Source organism: Petaurus breviceps, unplaced genomic scaffold (genome assembly GCF_028583685.1).
Source record: "Petaurus breviceps papuanus isolate PSGF00001 unplaced genomic scaffold, PetGlider_PUasm1.0 91041, whole genome shotgun sequence".
In the NCBI taxonomy this organism is placed as follows: Eukaryota; Metazoa; Chordata; class Mammalia; order Diprotodontia; family Petauridae; genus Petaurus; species Petaurus breviceps.
The window spans coordinates 19,225,440-19,244,875 of record NW_027187400.1 but is presented as its reverse complement, the minus strand read 5'-3'; the positions used below and the strand labels follow the sequence as shown (position 1 = coordinate 19,244,875).

The 19,436-nt window shown below is 42.9% G+C and overlaps 1 protein-coding gene across 3 annotated transcripts in view; it reads left to right on the top strand.

Moving 5' to 3' along the window:
* The window catches only part of KAZN (kazrin, periplakin interacting protein), a 635,662-nt gene that overhangs the window by 594,746 nt on the left and 21,480 nt on the right, over positions 1–19,436 (top strand). For 2 of the 3 annotated variants that reach the window (XM_069078465.1, XM_069078464.1), the window contains exons 9-11: positions 6,499–6,698; positions 8,455–8,573; positions 18,652–18,883. In XM_069078465.1, coding sequence (XP_068934566.1) covers positions 6,499–6,698; positions 8,455–8,573; positions 18,652–18,883 — 551 coding nt within the window. Of the gene's footprint in view, positions 1–6,498; positions 6,699–8,454; positions 8,631–18,651; positions 18,884–19,436 lie in introns of those variants that run through there. The other variant, XM_069078463.1, reaches the window with a different exon arrangement.

Genomic DNA, 19,436 nt, shown 5'->3' with positions numbered 1-19,436 from the left:
CCCTCCCAGTTCTGACATCCTGTGTTCAAAGGCCCTCCCAGTCTTGATATCCTGTGTTCTAAGGGCCCTCCCAGCTCTGACATTCTCTATGTTGTGGTCCCTTCTATCCAACTCTAACTGTATGATCCTGGCTCCAAATTGCTCATGCTCTAAGATTCTTTCTCACTAGTAGTCTAAGCTCTAACATTGTATGATCTAAGGTTTCATCCAGTTCTGACGTCTTCTCTTATAAGATTCCTTTGAGCTCTGACATTTTGCTTCTGTGATTCTCGAAAGGTTTCCAGAGATCTGCTCTCCTTTCCCAGCCCTCAGTGCATCAATGCACACCAGTGACTAAAAAGGACGTTTTGCCTTTGAACCAAAATATGTGGTTTTCTCTGATTGATATGGATCAATGTGAAGCATGCCCATGCTTCATGAGATCAGGAATGAGCATTGTAAAGTTTCTCCCCTCCACCTAACCTACCATAGCCATTAGGTGAATAAAGCCTTGCTGGCCAGGGATATTCTCATGCAAATCCAGATAATGATATAATGTGTCCCAGAGTTTGTACAGCACAGGGTATTCCAAGAAGGAAAAGCAAACTCATTGCATTTGTATCAGAGAAGGGCTCTGTGGCTCTGATGGACCTGGTCAGGCCCCAGAGCAGAGAGCTGGATCATCAACCTGGCGCCAAGCTTCTGAACGAATTCCATTTAGAATTCAGACAGACTAAGGACACAGATCGACATCTCAACAGCCCTTGAAGTGGCACAGTGAGCACACCTGACATTTAAACACTCTTTCCTCTACGGGATCAGCACCCAGGCTTGAGATATGCCTGACCCCTCTTCAAAACCATTTTTCTATGACATTTCTTTCAATCTTTCTCTTTTTCTGTGCTCTCCAGGCCTTTCTGTCCTTTTACCCATCATTCCTTTCTTTTTTTCTAGCTATCTCTTTCTCTTTTATCATCTCTCTCTGTTCCTGTCTTCCTACTTCTCTCTTTTGTGCTTCTCTCTTTCTATTCCTTTCTTTCTGTTTCCTTTCTTGCTTTTGTTTACCCTGTCTAATTTTGTCTCTTTCTGTCTCTCTTTCTATCTATCCTTTTTCTATCATTTCTCATTCTCTATTCCTATATAAATATATGCACATATATAGCTCTCCAGCTTTCTATCCAGCTTTTTCCTTTCTGTCTGTTTTTCTACTCTTTCTAATTTAGAGGGAGTTAAGTGGTACAATAACTAGATTCCTAGGCCTGGAGTCAAGAAGACCCGAATTCAAATCCAGCCTCAAACACTTCCTAAATGTGTGACCCTAAGTAAGTCACTTAGCCTCAGTCTCCTCATTTGTAAAATGGGGATAATACTAGCACCTAGCTCCCTGGGATGTTGTCGGCTTAATATTTCTAAAGTACTTTGGAGTGCTCTCTTTCTATCTCCCAACAAGCATGTAGGTACCTACTATATGTCATTCATTATGTTGGGCATTGGAGACACAAAGTGAAATAGTCCTCGTCCTCAGAGACTTTACCTTTTTTTTTTTTTTTGCTGTTTTGAGGGAGAAAGAAGGCAATTGGGGTTAAGTGACTTGCCCAAGGTCACACAGCTAGTGTTAAGTGTCTGAGGTCAGATTTGAACTCAGGTCCTCTTGGCTCCAGGGCTGGTACTCTATTCACTGCTCCACCTAGCTACCCCAAGTTCTGTTTGTTTTTACAGCTCAGAAATTCCTTCAGCAAGTCTCTGTTATCAAAAGTCTTCTCTTTACTCTCAGAGGTCTCTTCCCAGTTCAGAGATCTCCTCTCCTCAGTTCTTTTAGGTTTCCTTTCAGCTCCATGTTTATAGCTCATTCTTCTCTTAATTCTCTTCTTCTTCTTCTTCTTCTTCTTCTTCTTCTTCTTCTTCTTCTTCTTCTTCTTCTTCTTCTTCTCCTCTCTCTCTCTCTCTCTCTCTCTCTCTCTCTCTCTCTCTCTCTCTCTCTTTCTCTCTCTCTCTCTCTCTTTGCTTTTTGAAGCGGGGGAAGGTAGGGCAATTGGGGTTAAGTGACTTGCCCAAGGTCACATGGCTAGTTTTTTTGTGTGTGTTAAGTGTCTGAAGCTGGATTTGAACTCAGGTTCTCCTGACTCTAGGGACAGTGCTCTATTCACTGTGCCACCTAGCCACCCTCTTCTTTTCAACACTGGCAGCTCTCTGGATGCTGGCTTCCTCAATGTCTGCTCTTTCATACCACCAGCTCTTTATATAGTTATAGTCAGCATAAGATTGGTTAAAACTCACATACCAATCTTGATTGGCTAAAACTCAGTGCACAAAAAAGTCTCTGATTGGTTAGAATTCAATCCAGCAAAAAAATCCTACTTTGTTTGCCATTACAGTCTGTCTCTCTGTCTGTGTCTGTCTTTCTATTCCCTCTCCCTTCCCTCTGCTTGCTAGGTAAACTAGCAAACACTCTTTTCCATTTGGGATTAATAACATAGGACCTGTCTCCATCTCTATAAGGAAGACCAAAGACTTCTGAACAAAATACATCCTAGACAATAGGTCATATTCCTTAACAGAAAAATTGATTTCCATGAACAAAAGATTTCCAAACTCCAGGCAATATTCTCAGAATTTCAGCATGGGGATGCCCAAATAGCACCACCCTCCCCCTACCACATTCCCAATGAGTAGTCATCTAACTTATGCCTTAAGACCTCAAATCGGGGTGGCCAGGTGGTACAGTGAGTAAGAGTGCTGGCCCCAGAGTCAGGAGACCTGGGATCGAATCCAGGCTCAGATACTTAGCACCCACCCAGAAACACCTGGCTGTGTAACCTTGAGCAAGTTACTTAACCCCAATTTCTTGAAAAAAAAAAAAGACCTCAAATTAAAGGGAACTCTTCACCACTCTAGGCTTCCCATTCTACTTTGGGACAACTCTAATTGGGAGAAAGGTTTTTCCCAATACTAAGCCCAAAATAGGCCCTCCTTGCTCCTTTTTCTGCCCTAAGGCCAAAGAGAAAAAAGCTAATTCTTCCTCCATGTGGGAGCCTTACAGATACTTGACTATAGCTATCATGTACCCACTGGGTCTTCTCTATTCCATACCTGGGTCCTTCAACTGATTGTCTTCCATTGTGGACTCAAGGCTGTTCAACATCCTGGTCGCTCTCCTCTGGACACTTCCTCTCCTGCTTCATCATTGCCTCTCCTGACTGTGGTACCACAGAACTGAACACAGGACTTTGGATGTGTTTCAAGCAGGGTGGAGAACAGAACTGTAATCTCCCTCATCTTGGGTATTATGTCTTTCAGGTGAAGACTATTATTTCAATATTTTTCATGACCACCATATTCCACTTTTGACTCAATCAACAAGTGTTTATTACGTGCCTCCTTTGGGCCAGACACTGGACTCATATTAGGCTTGCAGTCCACTGAAACCCACAGATCTTTTTCAGACAAACCACTGTCTAACCACACCTCCCCCATCTTGTATTTACGAAGTCCATTTCTTGAACCCAAATATGAGACTTTACACCTATTAAATTTCATTTGGGATCCCAATTTTAACATTCAGTGTGTTATCTCTCCTTCCCAGCTTTGTGTCATCAGCACAGTAGATGAACCTGCCTTTTGTGTTTTTATTCAAGTCATTAATAAAAATGTTGAACTGCAACTGCACCAGGCCAAGCCCAGATCCCTAGGACATGCCAATGGAGTGGCCTAGCTGACCTGGAACCATGAGAGCATTTTTGTGACCTGGATATTTTTGAAATCCTCTAATATTCCTACCCTCCAGCCCTCATCTTACATCTTTTCCAATATAATGTGAAAAAAAACTGTATGAAATGCTTGGCTAAAATCTGTGGTAACTCTATCATTAGGATTCCCCTGGTTTACCAACTTAGTGACCCCCCACCTCACCCCATCCAAAAAAAAGGAAATGAGGTTAGTCTAACATGATCTATTTTTTTTAAGCAATTGGGGTTAAGTAACTTGCTCAAGGTTACACGGCCAGGTGTTTCTGGGTGGGTGCTAAGTGTCTGAGCCCAGATTCAATCCCAGGTCATCCCGATTCTGGGGCTGGTTCTCTTAATCACTGTGCTACCTGGCCACCTCAACATGATCTATTCTTAAGGAAGGCATGGGAGCTTTCATAGCAAATACATTTCTATAAAATTCACCTCCCTCAGAATAATGGAGTTTGTCTCATGTTAACTCTTTCTAGTTTTCTCAAAGGACAGGCACTCCATAACCAAGTAATTCATAGAATGTAAGATTTGCATTAGAGATCATATAGTCCAAAAGTTCTTCATCTGGGGTGGGGGAGGTCTATGATTTTAAAAAATATTTTGATTACAATTTCCTATATATATTATTTTATGCTTTTAAAAATATCTTTCTGAGGAGCCCATCAGCTTCACCAGCCTGACAAAGAAATCTATCTCATGAAAAAAAATTAAGAAATTCTGATCTGGTCCAATCTTCTCCTTTAAAATAGTTAATTGTATTGGTATCTTTTGTTTTCATAGCACATATTTCCCACTGTATCCACCCTACCCTCTCCCCTCCTCCTAGAGAGCCATCCCTTAAAATATAAATGGGGAGGGGGAGGGAGTTGAGCAGACCTAACACACTGATGTTAGTCTAATGCTCCATGCAGTGTTTTCTATTGGGAGTCCCCCAGCTTTACAAAGAAGCAAGAGGCATGAACCTCCTCAGGACTCTTATTGGGGGACCAGCCTGGTTATAAGCATTTTAAGGCATTGTTTTGATTGTTTTCCCACTACCACGACCCCTCCTTTTACAAATAAGGAAATTGGGGTACAGAGAAGTCAATTGACTTCCCCAAAGAGTTAGTGGCAAGGCCAGCAATAGAACCCAGATCTTCTGACTCCCCAACCTGGGCTAGATCTGTAAGGGATAGGGGGGAAGCCTCTTCCAGATCTAACTCCTATGAACTAGTGTCCTTGAGGCCCTTTGCTGCTCTAAAATCCCATGAGTTTGATTTTCTAGGACAAGTTCCCTCCAGGCTCCCTGGGGCACAGGCCCCATCATCGCCAGGGTCTAGGCATGGGCTTCCTCAGCAGGTAATTCTGATCAGGCCCTCACCTACCCAGGGAGGCACAGTTGGCTGTCAAGGAGGAGGGAGTGGGTGTCATGGCAACGCCCCAGCAACCTGGCCCAAGCTTCTTGAAAAATCAGAACTGCAGCTTATCCTCTGCAGTCGGTGCAAAGAAAAGCAAAGTCAGACTGCAAGGCTGGATTTCAGAGTGCAGAGGAAAGGCTGAGTCCAAGAAGCCCATCCAGGCCTGTCCTGTATGTCTCTTCTCTTCTCCTGGGGTCCTCTCTGCCTCTCCACACTCCCAAGAATCCCTGCTGCCCACCGCTCTTAGCTTATTGCCTTCCTAAGCCAACTTGCATTTTCATATATACATATATACACACACACATATATATATGATATATAATTTTCTATAGATTTCTGGTGTTTTCTGTTTCCTATTTCTGTGTAGTTTGGTGAAAAAGTATTTCTCTCTTTTTTTTCCTCCTTTCCCCTTTTCTCCCCTAGTTTCCTCTTCCCCTCCTCCTCTCCCCTGTCCTTTCTCCTTTCCTCTTCTCCCCTTGCCTTCTTCTCCCTTTTCCTTCCCTCCCCTTTCCCCCCAGTCTCCTCTTCTCTCTTCTTCTTCCCTGCCCCTCTTCCCTCCTCTTCCCTCTCTCCCTTTTTCCCTTCCCTTCTCTTTTCTCCCTCTCCATATTAACCCTCTACCACCTCCTCCTCTTCCTTCTCTCTCTTCCCTTTATGCTTTCTCTTCCTCTCCCCTCTCCCTTCCTCCCTCTCTTCTTTTCTCCCTTTTCCCACTGCCCTATCTTTCTTTATTCCGCTAAAATCATCAGAAACAATTTTAATTTTATTTTGTCTCTCAAAGTGTACAGTCACTGCCAGTTAGTCCTATGTGGTCCTGGGACAAGATTTATTCTCTGGACCTAATTTATAAATTTAAGGAGTGAAATGAAATGATTTCTAAGGTTTCTCCCAACTCTTATGTTCAAACAATCTGTGTTCTGAAGTCCCTGCCAATTCTAAAATCCCATGTTATAACATCCTTTCCAGGTCTAATGTTCCATGGTCTAAAGTCTCTCTTTTAGCTCTGACATTCTAACATCTCATGTTTCCAGTTCCAATAAAATGTTCTAAGGTTCTCATCATGTTCTATGTGCTAAGAATGCTTTCAGCTCTGACATTCTATGTTCTCAGCTCTGACTACATGTTCTAAGGTCCTTCCCGGATCTGGCATTCTCTGTCCTAAGTTCCCTTCATCTCTGACATTCTCCATTCTTTAATTATAGAGTAACAGTCTCAGATCTAGAAGGGGCCTCAGAGACCTCTGGGGATGTCAGAGATGCTGTTTTCTAGCGAGGGAGCCCATTGTGAAACCCCTCACATCCTCTTACCTCAGCTCCTTGGCAGATACAAGCTCTCAGTCTCTTGGCTTCCAAGATCAGCATCTCCCTCATGGTTGTGTGTTTCAGACTCTGACAGCCTGTCCAGCCCAACCCGCCTCAGCCTATCAGAAGGAGAGGAGCAGATGGACCGACTGCAGCAGGTGGAGCTGGTTCGAACCACCCCCATGTCGCACTGGAAAGCAGGGACCGTTCAGACCTGGCTGGAGGTGGTCATGGCGATGCCCATGTATGTCAAGGCCTGTGCAGAGAATGTAAAGAGTGGGAAGGTAGGAGCACTCAGATTCCTCTAGCTCAGTCATCCATTAGTCATGGAATTCACCCACCTTATCAGGGCCTCAGTTTCCCCACACATAATCAAATGAGGAAGCCTCTCCTCCTCTCTGAGGTGACTTTTTAAATGCTGCTGCTACTGCTCACATTACACATGGAACAATTTTCCTCCCTTAGAAGCTTTCCTTCCTTAGCAGAGCTCCATGGTCTCATGATACAAATATATATAAGATTGGGAGACCTGGGTTTCAGGTCTGGTTCTCCCATTAACTCACTGTGTAACATGGAACAAGGCCTTGTCTTTCTAACCTAGAAAATGGAGATTAATGGCATCTCCCATACCCATCCTGGATGAAGTAGCAAAATATATTGGAAAGAGAACTGCTTTAAAAATCTTTTTAGTGCCTGCCTTACAACTTACTAGCTGTGTGACCTTGAGTATGTCTCTTCATGTCTCTGGACCCTGATTGCCTCATCTGTAAAGTAAAAACAAAGATACTTTTTTTTTTTTTGCACCAATCCTGTATTTCATTAGTATAGGGAATTCTCAGGTGAGGAAACTCCATCCACTGGCAAAGGTTGGCCCCTCCTTACTAATTTATAGTGTTAGAAGTTGCCTAGAGCCCCCAGTCACACAGGACCTGTTCTGTTGCCCAGAGCCACAGATGCCAGGATGTGTCAGAGGCAAAAAATAAACCTAGGTCTTCCTGGCTCTGGTGACAGCTCTTTTATCAATTGGCATCCATTGGGCTAGGCAGCAGGACTGGCAAGGAGGGATTCATAGTAGTAGTGGCAGTAGCGTTGTCATTGTTATCATTACTGATGAAAATAATCACACTTATAAGATTTTCAAGGCACTTTATAAATATTATCTTATTTGATCTTAAAAAAAAAACCCAGTGAAGTCGGTGCCGTTCTTATCTTCATGTTAATAATAATAACAACAACAATGTTGTTGTTGTTCAGTCATGTCTGACTCTTCGTGCCTCCGTATGTGTTTTTCTGGGCAGACACTGTAGTAATTTACCATTTCCTTCTCCAGCTCATTTTACAGATGAGGAAACTGAGGCAAGCAGAGGTGAAGTGACTTGCCCAGGATCACCTTGCTAGTAAGAGTCTGAGACCAGATTTGAACCCACTTCTTTCTAACTCCAGACGCAGTACGATAAACATCTACAAAGTGCTTTAATCTTTGCAAAGTATTTTATCTGATTCAGTCCTCAAAACCACCCTGTGAAGTGGGTACTATTATTATCCCCATTTTATAGATAAGAACTGAGTCATTAAAGAGATGAAGTGATTTGCCCAGGGGCCAATAGCTACTTAAGTATCTGAGGCAAGATTCTAACCCTGATTCCCAATTCCCTGTATGACCTACCTACCTTCAATGCCGACTCATTATTATGAAAGGTAATTATAAGCTATTATATTATGCTATGTTGTGTTGTCATTTATCACATCACATTATTATGTTACGTTACATTGTTATATTGTATTATATATTGTATTAGCTTATTATGTCTAGATTATAAAGTACTCTCAGGGTTGTGGCAAAAATGTAATTAAATCATAATTGTTTTTGAACTTTGCTAAGTGGAAAAGGGTCAGCCAGCTGGGAGGCCTTACGTTGCTGGGGGCCATACTCCTGATGTCCCCTGAGACTGATGCCTCTCTGTAGCCTGGGAAGAGAGCCCAGAAAGGGCCCCTGAGAGTTCTGCTGGAATCTGAGTTCCCATTGTCTCCTGGGCACAGGTGCTGCTGAGTCTGAGTGATGAAGACCTGGAGACGGGCCTTGGCGTGTGCAGCTCCTTGCATCGTAGAAAGCTCCGGCTGGCAATTGAGGACTATAGGGATGCAGAGACTGGCAAATGGCAAGCTTCTCTTACTCCTTGACTCCCAGTAGGCTCAACACCCTCTTACCCCCTTCTCCATTCTTGGTCCTATCAAAGGTCAAGAGTACAATTATTCCTTCCACATCGTGCCTGGTTTTGACATATCATAGGTCAGCATAAGAAATTAAATGGGAATTTTGGAGGCCTTATTTAGAGACTCAGAAATGCATAAAATATATGTATAGCATTATATAATATCAACACATTTTATTTTATAATAACATAATAATTCCTCTTCTTTAGAACAAAGGGAGGACCATTTTACATGGATTTTCCAGACTGAGACACTGTGCCCCTAACCCCCATGATGTGGAAGGAATAACTTGTTATCTCTTGGAAATGCAGTATCACAGAGTGGAAAAACTTCTGGAATTTGATTCAAAGGACTTGGGTTATTTTCATACAATGTTAGGACTCTGGAAGAGTATAAGTTCCTTGAGGGCAGGGGCTGTCTTGCTCCTATATTTGTAGTACAACCACTTAACTTAGTGCTTATCACACAAAATGTATTTAACAAAAACTTTTCATTCATTGATTTCTTCTGAGATTTCCAAAGTTCTTTTCATTTTTTTCCTTTAAAAATTTTTACTTATGCCCTTTGTTGAAACTTTACCTAACAAAATTAGTTAATTAACAAAATGAACTAATTAACTAAAGCCACGAGTACTCTGGCTTTATGGGATCTCTCATCATGCCAAGCTACAAGAAACTAACAAAAACAGCTACGCAAAACCAATCAACACTTGGGATTACATCTGGTAGGGTACGCAACATTCTACACCCATTGTCCTGAACATCTCCAAGATGGGGGAGGTACATTTCCTCATCTCTTCTATAGTCCATGACAAATATATAGAGCTCAGTTTCATTTTAATGTTCTCTTCATTTACATTGTTTTAGTCCCTGGATATGTTGTTTTTCTGTACTTCAATATGCGTTCAGACAAGTCACAATCCATTTTTTTCTAAATTCTTCACATTGATCATTTCCTACAGCATAATGATAACCCATTATTTTCATCATGTAACACAACTTGCTCAACCATCCCCAGATCAATGGGCTGTCATTTTGTTTCCAGTTTCTTTGTTCATTACTATGAATATTTTGTTACACGTGGGACCTTTCTTTCTATTTTTGACCTTGGGGTATATGTCCCTGTTGACCTTCTTGGATAGAAACAGTGACTTCTCTCACATAATTTCAAATTGTTTTCCATAATATTTAGCCCAATTCACAGCTCCACTCACAGTACATTAATGTGCCTGTTTTCCCATAACACATCCAACACTGATCATTTCTATCTTATCTTTTATCTTTCTTCTTATTCATATTTTATATTTGCCCATTTGTTGGGTGTGAGGGAAAACACTAGGGTTGTTTTCATTTGCATCTCTCTTATTTTTAGTGAATTGGTACAATCTTGCCTATGGTTGTTAATAGCTTGCAATTTTTTTCTTTGAAACTGCCTTTAAGCCCTTATCCATTATCCATTAGGGATTCAAAGCCTCTAAAAAGAACTCTCCACAAGTAAAATAGAATTCTTCAGGAACTAGCAGGTTTCTCATCACTGAAGGTTTTCAAACCAAAGCTAGATGACCTCTTGCTAAAAAAGGGATTCTTGGAGAGGTAGAGGTTAAACTAAATGGAATTTGTTGTCTTTTCCAACTCTGAATGCTCGAATTCTTTGAGTCTAAGTTCCCATCAAAATCTCTAAGGCCCCCTCCAGTGCCGAATCAATCAATCTACAAACATTCATTAAGGCATATTTTGTTGTTGTTGTTCAGTCATTAAATTGTGTCTGACTTCTCGTGACCCCCTTTGGGGTTTTCTTGGCAAAGAGTGGTTTTCCATTTCCTTCTCTGGCTCATTTTGCAGATGAGGAAACCGAGGCAAGCAGGGTGAAATGACTTGCCCAGGGTCACTCAGCTAGTTAAGTGTCTGGGGCCAAATTTGAATTCAGGAAGATCAGTCTTCCTGACTCCAGCCTGGGCTCTCTATCCACTGTGCCACCTAGCTGCCCTCATTAAGGCAGCTACTATGTACCAAATACAGTGGCTATATGGGCTGAGAGCTAGTGTCTAAGCTGGGAAGACCAGGGTTCAAGTCCTGCTTCTCATATATACTGACTGCATAACCCCAGCTGAGCAAGTCACTTAAACCACTCATTGCTCTAGGAAGCTCTCAAAGACTCAAAACTACAAGGCAGATACTGACCTGCACTGGTAGAGGAAGTCCCAGAATGTCCCTTCTATCACTGAGACCACAGACTCAGTCTCTATCCCTATGCACCAGGCACTGTGCTAAGTTTTGAGAATAAAACGATAAAAAGTGAACCAGTCCCAGCCTTCAAGGAACACATACTCTATCAGAGTCCTATCATTGTATGAAAAGAAAGGGCAAAGGCACAGGCAGAGGAGAGGAGGAGAACTCTGACACAAGCAGACAGCTGGCTGTTCACTCAGTGATCTCTATTATCTAATATCCTATTCACCTCAGTTGGCTGAACCTTGGACAGCTACCCCACTATGTTCCTTCAAGAGGAAGCCTGACAGAGTGGATAGAGTGCCAGAAGACCTGAATTCAAACCCCACTTAGAATACAACCTGAGTGACCTTGGGCCGGAAACTTATCTCTCTGAGCCTCAGTTTCCCTATCTGGAACCCAAGGTTAATGTAATGTCAATAGTTTCTACTTCTCCAGCTTATTACAAAGTTCCAGTGATGTAGGCCTTGTGAAGCACTTTGCAAACCTTAAATGTACCTGGGAGTAAGGGCAGGAGATCTCCCAGTGTGGAACTCTCTCCAACATAAATCACAACCCACTAATGACTTAATAGATAAATTCCAAGGAGTTTCCCGGGGCACATAGTGAAATGATTTAATCCATGCCATACAACTAGTAGGTATAATGGAATAATTTGAATCCAGGTTTTCTGGTCTCTACGCCCAGCACTTTGAAAGCTGTGCCTTACTGCTTTTTAAAATATGCTATAAAACATTATATATATATATATAATAGGAGGAGATCAGAGAAACTCCCTGACCTACTAGAATAAAGCACCTTTCTTGTAGCTTGGCATGATGGGAGATCCCATAAAGCCAGAGCACTCATGACCAGCTCCCTGGTAGGCTTCATTCAAACAGATTGGGGAACTCCCGCAATCACTTCTGAATGAATATGCAATGCTTTAAGATAGATATATAGACATATATATATATATATATATACATATACATAAATGTATGTGTACACATATATGCTTTATTATATGTATGCATATTGTATATATGCACGTGCATGTAGGTATATGTATGTGTGTGCATATATACTGACATATGTCAGTTTTTATTATTATCCTTCTGATACCATTTCCCACACCCCACAACTCTGCCTCTCTCCCTCCTTCTCTTTCCCCCTGCCTCCTCACTACTCTAATCCTCTCTAGGGCTAGGAGGTAGGTGAGTTTGGAGGGTATTTACATATTCCCTTCAGCCCTATCAAGGGGAGAATGAGCACAGACTTAGCCCTTGGGGTGGCAGGAATGAGAGAGGCACTTTATAAACTTGACACATTTTGTTTTGCATAATTATTTCCTTCACTGGTTCCCCCATCATTTTTTGCTCAGTTAATTAATCAAATCTGGTGGTGTATGCTATTATTTGCACAACCAGCTTTGCAGATTTTTTTTAACAGGCTGGTTTGAAGCCAGAAAGCTATACCAATGAGATCTGAGACTTGAATAGGAGTTCTATAAAGTAAGGAGGAGAGAAGAGAGGAGAGGAAAGGGGAGGGGAGGGGAGGAGAGGGAAGGAGAAGGGAGGAAAGAGACAAGAGAAGAAGGGAGGGAGAAAGAGAAGGATTAGTAAAATCTAACCAGGGATTATTAGTTCCATTGCAAACAGCCAGACGTACCTTGTCATGTGATTAGGAAACCTACATTTCTGCCAAAGATCTGTAAGGCACACAGAATAGGATCTCAGTGGCCAGACCTTGGATAACCTATCCTTGGTCCTGACCTTCTCAAGCTAGGCTTGTCAGGCATTGCCTCACTGCAGCTTCACACAAGACTCAGTTCCCTAGATCCCCTGCTCCTATGTCTTTTTCACACACACACACACACACACACACACTCCCAATACCCCACCCCCAGAAAGTGTCTGAAGCTAAATTTGAACTCTGGCCTTCTACATCTAGCACTCTCTCTATTGTGTCAGCTAGCTGTCCCTAATGTAAAAGGGGATTCTTGATCTATGCAAATTAGACAACTTCTGAGGTCCTTTCTAAATTGAGGATTCAAATACCAATAGTTAACATTTGTATGGCAGCTAGATTGCACAGTGGATAGAGTTCTAGTTTGGAGTCAGAAAGACTCATCTTCCTGAGTTCAAATCATAGACACTTACTAGCTGTGTGACCCTGGGCAAGTCATTTCACCCTGTTTACCTCAGTTTCCTCATCTGTAAAATGAGCTGGAGAAGAAAATGGCAAACCACTCCAGTATCTTTGCCAAGAAAACCCCAGCTGGGGTCACAAAGAGTCAGAAATGATGAGAAAAAAACTATAAAAATTTGTATATCCTTTTGTAATACCCTTGACCAAAATCTCCACTGATGGGGAATTTACTACCTCCCATTAAAGTACATTCCACTTTACAACAACTCTAATTTTAGGAAGTTATTAGCTTTACCCCCTGACTTCAAGCCTACACTGACCTCTTTGCCACTATAATAAATCAATTAACAAGGATTTAAAAAGTGTCTACTGTATACCAGCCACTACACTAGGTACTGGAGATATAAGTCCAATAAATGAAAAAATTTCTATTCATAGGGAGCTTACAGATTCTAACATGGAAGGTAAGTATGCACACACATATATGAGTGTATATATAGAGAGAAACACAGAATAAATGTAGAGAATAAGCACAGCAAAGTTAAATACCCCTATTATTCTCCCAGGCTCTCCAGATTCTGTCTTCTGGGACCAAGCAGGACACATTCATCTAGAACTTAGCATCATGCCTAACACTCAGTAGACACCCAGTAAATGCTGCTGGTTGAGTGACACACAAACAGCCTTCCAAATGTTTGAAGACAGTGTCTGAATTAGGGTTTAGCTGGACCATAGACTGTGTACCTACAGAGCAATATAGAATAATCATGGAAAGGTAGGTTAGAGTCAGATTCTAAAGAAGACCTTTAAATGTCAGCAGAGTTTATTTTTTTCTTAGAGGTAACAGGGGATCACTGGAGCTTATTAAGAATAGGACTGATATGGACAATCCTGCACTTGAGGAAAATCACTTTGGCAGCTGCACAGAAGATAGATTGGAGTAAAGAGGCCCATAGCAGGGAGATCAGATAGAAAGCTGTTGGAATAGTCCAGGCCAAAACTGATGATGTCCAGGACCAAGGAGGTGATCTTGTGACCACTCACAAGGAGCAGAAGAAGAGATGGTATGGGACTTGAATGGAAAGCACTTAACTGATCGCCTAGAGGATACTCTGAGGAGGAGGGAGGAAGAGGTGTGGGGGAGAGACACAGAGAGACAGAGGGAGAGACAGAGAGAGAGAGAGAGAGAAGGGTGGGGGATAGCTGAGATATAAAATCAGGTGACTGGAAAGCTAGCAGTTCAATCAATAGAAAGGATTTCATGACCATTCAAATAATTGTAACTAGGATTCCCAGGTATCTGGGTGATGTAGTAGATAGAGTGCTAAGCTTGAAGTAAGGTAGACTTGAGTTCAAATTCAGCCTCAGAAACTTCCTAGCTGTGTGACCCTGGGTAAGTCCCTTAACCTCTATTTGCCTTAATCCACTGGAGGAGGAAATGGCAAACCACTTGAGTATCTTTGCAAAAAAAAATGCCAAAACTAAAAACCCACAGACAGAGGTCCATAGGGTCATGAAGAGTTGCACCCAACTGAAATGACTGAACAACAATTAGGATTCCAGGTTCTGAATGACAAGAATACTAGAATCTGAACGACCCACATCACAGGGTTGTTATGAGAAAAGGGCTCTGTAAACTGCATTCAGCTATGGACTGGAGATCTGGCAGTCTGATCTGTTAGGCTAGAATTCAGGAGATCTGAGTTCAAATCCTGCCTCTGACACTTATTGGCTGGATGACCTTGTGCCTGTCACCCCTTCTTCTAAAACCTGTAAGCCCTTGGATCATAGCTATAGAGCTGGAAGGAACCTTAGAGGCCATTCAGTCCAGTCCTCATATTTTACAGATAGGGAAACTGAAGCCCAAGGATGTTAAGGTGACTTATCTAAGATCTTGCAGATCAAACATATCAAAAGTAGAGTTTGAACCCATGCCCTTGGACTCCAGAGACAGAGCTCTTTCCACGGTACCATTATATAGCTATAACTATTATATTATAACCTATTAGCCAGGAGAAGTCCATTGAGCAGGATTGGATCATCTGGAGACAAGTGGAGACTCAGAAACAAGGGGGACTGTTCTGAGCTGAGGTCTCTTCCATGTCCAATCCAGCAGCCCCCGTCTAGGCTGTGCCTGAGGCATCTACCCAGTTCACCCCTTCCTAGTTAGAATAACCTCTATGTGATTGTTTCTAGTTTCCCCAGCAGTTGGAGGCAGTGTCATATGGGGGAAAGAAAACTAGATTTGGGGTAAATGGCCTGAGTTCAAATCTAGGCTTTTCTATTCTTGGTCTGTCTGCCCTCCTCCATAAAGCGAATAGGGTAAGAGTAACCCCTCTCCAAGGTCCCTTCTCCCAAGCCTGGACCCTGAGGATGCTTGTCCATCAGGGAAAGGAGAGCACTCTGGAATCTTGGTTCCCTTCATTCTCCCTTTTGGGGCTCCCACAATGGTCCTCCCTAGATTGCGCTTTTCTCTGACTGGGCACTCTCTCCCTTGTGGCAGTCTTTAAGCCAGATGGACCAGGACATCTGCTCCCTCTTATCAAGCCAGTTTAAGACCATTCCTGTTGTCATCCTGCCACCATGTGGCCAAGAGTTGTATGACAGCCGTGGGTCACATCCCAGCTAAGGGCACCCACAGCTGGGGTTTCTCTGGAGGTGACTTTCTGAGCCATGAGTGCAATCCCTTCATTTTACAGAGGCTCAGAGAGGCCACGTTGCTTGCCCAAGGCCACACAGAGTAAGTGGAAGAGGCAGAATTCAAACCCAGGGTTTCTGATAACCCAGTATTTTGTTTCTATTCTACCACATTGCATTCTGCTTGTCTGTTCCTTCTTCAGTTATTTGTTGGGGCCCTATTGTGTAGAGCACTGTGCTGGGGGCTGTGGAGGATGCCAGGGGGATAAGACATGGCCCTTGCCTTCTGGGAGCACTTAGTCTAGTTGGGGGTAAAATATATCATTGCTGCTTCAGCAATGGAAATGATTAACCAAAATGGGTTAGCCGCCACCTGCCACCGCACCTGAGGGACTGTTTATCCTTTTCATCCACCTTGAGGCTAAGCCATCCCACAGGCGTTGCCTCCCCCTGTCAGAATAGGAGCTCCTTGAGGGCAACATCTGTCTTGTGTCTCGGGGACTTAGCAAAGTACTTGGAAGAAAGTCAGCACTTAACAGTCAACTTATTGGTGGACACAGTGCTAGGCCTGGAGTCAGGAAGATCTGAGTTCAAATGCAGCCTCAAACACTTGCTAGCTATGTAACCATGGGTAAGTCACTTAACCCCATCTGCCTCAGTTTCCTCATCTATGAAATGGGAATCATAATAGCACCTATATCCCAGGGTTTTTGTAGAGATTAAATGAAATCATATTTATGAAGCGCTTGGTAAACCTTAGAGCACTTTATAGATGCTAGCCATTATTAATAATTTTTTTTATTCATTACTAGCAATAACTTCAATTCCTATAGGGCTGAAAGGTTTACAAAATACCCTGCTCACAGCAAACCTGAACGGGAGCTGGTGAAGGAATCATTATACTATTTTCTAGATGAGGAAACCTGAGGGTGAGAGAGGTGGTATGATTTGTCTAGTGTCACCCAGATAACAGGTATTAGAGCCAGGACTTGAAGTCAGGTCTCCTGACTCTCATCTCAGCACTCTTTCTGTGGCAATATACTGTGTCTGCATAGATATAGCAAACTGCTTTGTATATCATAGCCAGTTACTGAGCATTTGTGGAAGGAGGGAAGGAAGGAAGGAAGGAAGGAAGGAAGGAAGGAAGGAAGGAAGGAAGGAAGGAAGGAAGGAAGGAAGGAAGGAAGGAAGGAAGGGAAGAAAGAGACAAAAGGGTGAAAAGGAAGGAGGGAGGAAGGATGAGAGTGATGGAGAAAGGAAGGGAGGGAGGGAGTAAAGGGAGGAAGGGAGGAAAAGGGAGAAAAGGAAGGGAGGGAGGGAGGGAGGGAAAGAGGGATAAATTACAGTACAAAATATCAATGACTAAACCCCAATGAGTGGAAGTGTTCTAGATGTTCCACTGGAAGCCTAGCAGGAACAAACCTTGATAATATGACTGGGATTAACTGCAGCAAGGTAACTTTATTAAGAAGGAAACAGAAAAGAATCTGAAGAGAACAGATTTTTTATTTTGTTCAGGTTATAATTATTTTGTTCAAGTTCATATTCTGTAATTTTAGTTGAACATTTCAAAGTTCAAGTCTTCTGGTTCTACATGGCACAGTGCATAGAGTGCTTGGCCTAGAGTCAAGAAAATTCATCTTCCCGAGTTCAAATCTGGCCTCAGACACTTAATAGTGACCCTGGGCAAATTGCTTAACCCTGTTTGCTTCAGTTTCCTCATATGTAAAATGAACAGAGCAGGAAATGGCAAGCCCCTCCAGTCTTTTTGCCAAGAAAACCCCAAATGTGGCCATGAAGACTCAAACATGACTGAAAAACAACTGAACAAGAAAAGATTCTAAGAGTCAGAGGTGAGAATGAAGAAGCTTTGTTTTGGACATGTTGGGGCTTTGAGGTGCCCACGGGTCATCAGGCTTCAAATGCCCAGGTGCAGGGCTCAGGAAAGAGACAGGGGTTCCATAAAGATAATTGAATTCATGGAGGCTGAGGAAATCACCAAGAGAGGTCTGCACAGAAAAAAGACAGGGCCCTCCACAAGGATGTCCACAGGTAGTGATGATCCAGCAAAGGAAACTGAGAAAGGGTCATTGGAGAGCCAGGAGAGCTCTGCAGACTCAACCATCTGCTTAGGGTTTGAGAAATAGCACAATGGTGAGAAGAGTGTTCACTATGAGGTCAGGAGACTTGGGTCTGAATCCTGGTTCTTCATCTTCCTGATTGTGTGACTTTAGATAGGACTTTCAACTGCTCTGGGCCTCAGTTTCCTCATCTGTAAAATAAGGGGTGGGTCCAGATGATATCCAGGGTCCCTTATAAGTCTTAATATATGTTTCTGTGAATGCATATGGGATATTTGGGGGGAAATGAGTAGACATGAATGCTTAGGGGGCATAAAGGTGGACAGGCATTGAAATATGTGGGCATGTACATCTGTGCTCTGGAACATGTCAAGAATGCCAGGCAGCTGTATCTGGCTGTGCTGGAGATGCCCCTGGAGGAGCAGGAGATGGATGTCTTTTTTCCCTCCCTCTTCCTATCTCTGCTAATCTGTGATGTTCTAGTCTCTATTTATATCTACCTCCCTCTGTGTGTAGTTCCCTCTTTATAAAAAGTTTTTGTCTCCAGTTCTCTGCCCACATCACTTTCTCTGCTCTCCTTTCTCTCTGTCATTCTCTGTTTACTTTTCTCTCTTTCCCTGTCTGTCTCCATCTCCTGTTCATTGTCTGTGTAATATTGCAGATTTTCATTCCCAGCCACATCTCCCTGTCTCCCACGATCGTACTGTCTTTCTCTCCTGTCTCCTCTCTCTTGTCAGACAATGATAGTAGTGACAGGCAGAATATGCCTTCTGCTTTCCTTTCTATGTTTCCTCTCTTTGTTCCACCTTCCTGTTCTTAATCCTGTCTTTGTCCCTGACCTTGTTTCTTCTGTCTCTGTCTGAGTCTCTTGATACATCTCTGTTCTGCCTCATCCCTGCCTTCCAGTGCTCTTCTATGACCCCACCTCTTGGTCTCTCCTTGATCAGCTTGTCAAAGGCCTCAGACCTGGACCACCACTGGGTGGCTAAGGCATGGCTCAATGACATCGGCCTGCCCCAATACTCCCAGGCCTTCCACAACCACCTCATCGATGGGAGGATGCTCAACTCTCTGATGAAGCGAGACCTGGAGAAACACCTGAACGTGTCCAAAAAATTCCACCAGGTCAGCATCCTGCTAGGCATCCAGCTCCTCTACCAAGTGAACTTCAGCAAGGAGGTAAGGACAAGGGCATGGCTGAGATGCCTTCCAGCTTGGGCCAAGAAAGTGCTGCTTCCAAGTCTATGCTGCCTCTTCAATAGTGGTGATGATGATGATGGTGATGGTGATGATGGTGATAGTGATGGTGATGATGGTGATGGTGGTGATGGTGATGATGGTGATGGTGGTGATGATGATGATGGTGATGGTAATGATGATGATGGTGATGATGATGATGGTGATAGTGATGGTGATGATGGTGATGGTGGTGATGGTGATGATGGTGATGATGATGATGGTGATGGTAATGATGATGATGGTGATGATGATGATGATGATGATGATGATGATGATGATGGTGATGATGGTGATGGTGATGATGATGATAGCTAGTTATCCCAGGTTGTCAGTTCAACCTGGGGCTTTGGGAATGTATGAGAGGGGATGAAAAAAGAATGAGAAGGGCTTCTATGTAGTCTGAAGTTTGTTTCACTTCATGCAAATATTGTGCAAAATAGCCCTGGTCCTTTGGGAGTCTCCTGTTCTTTTCTTTTTTTTTTTTTTTTAAGCA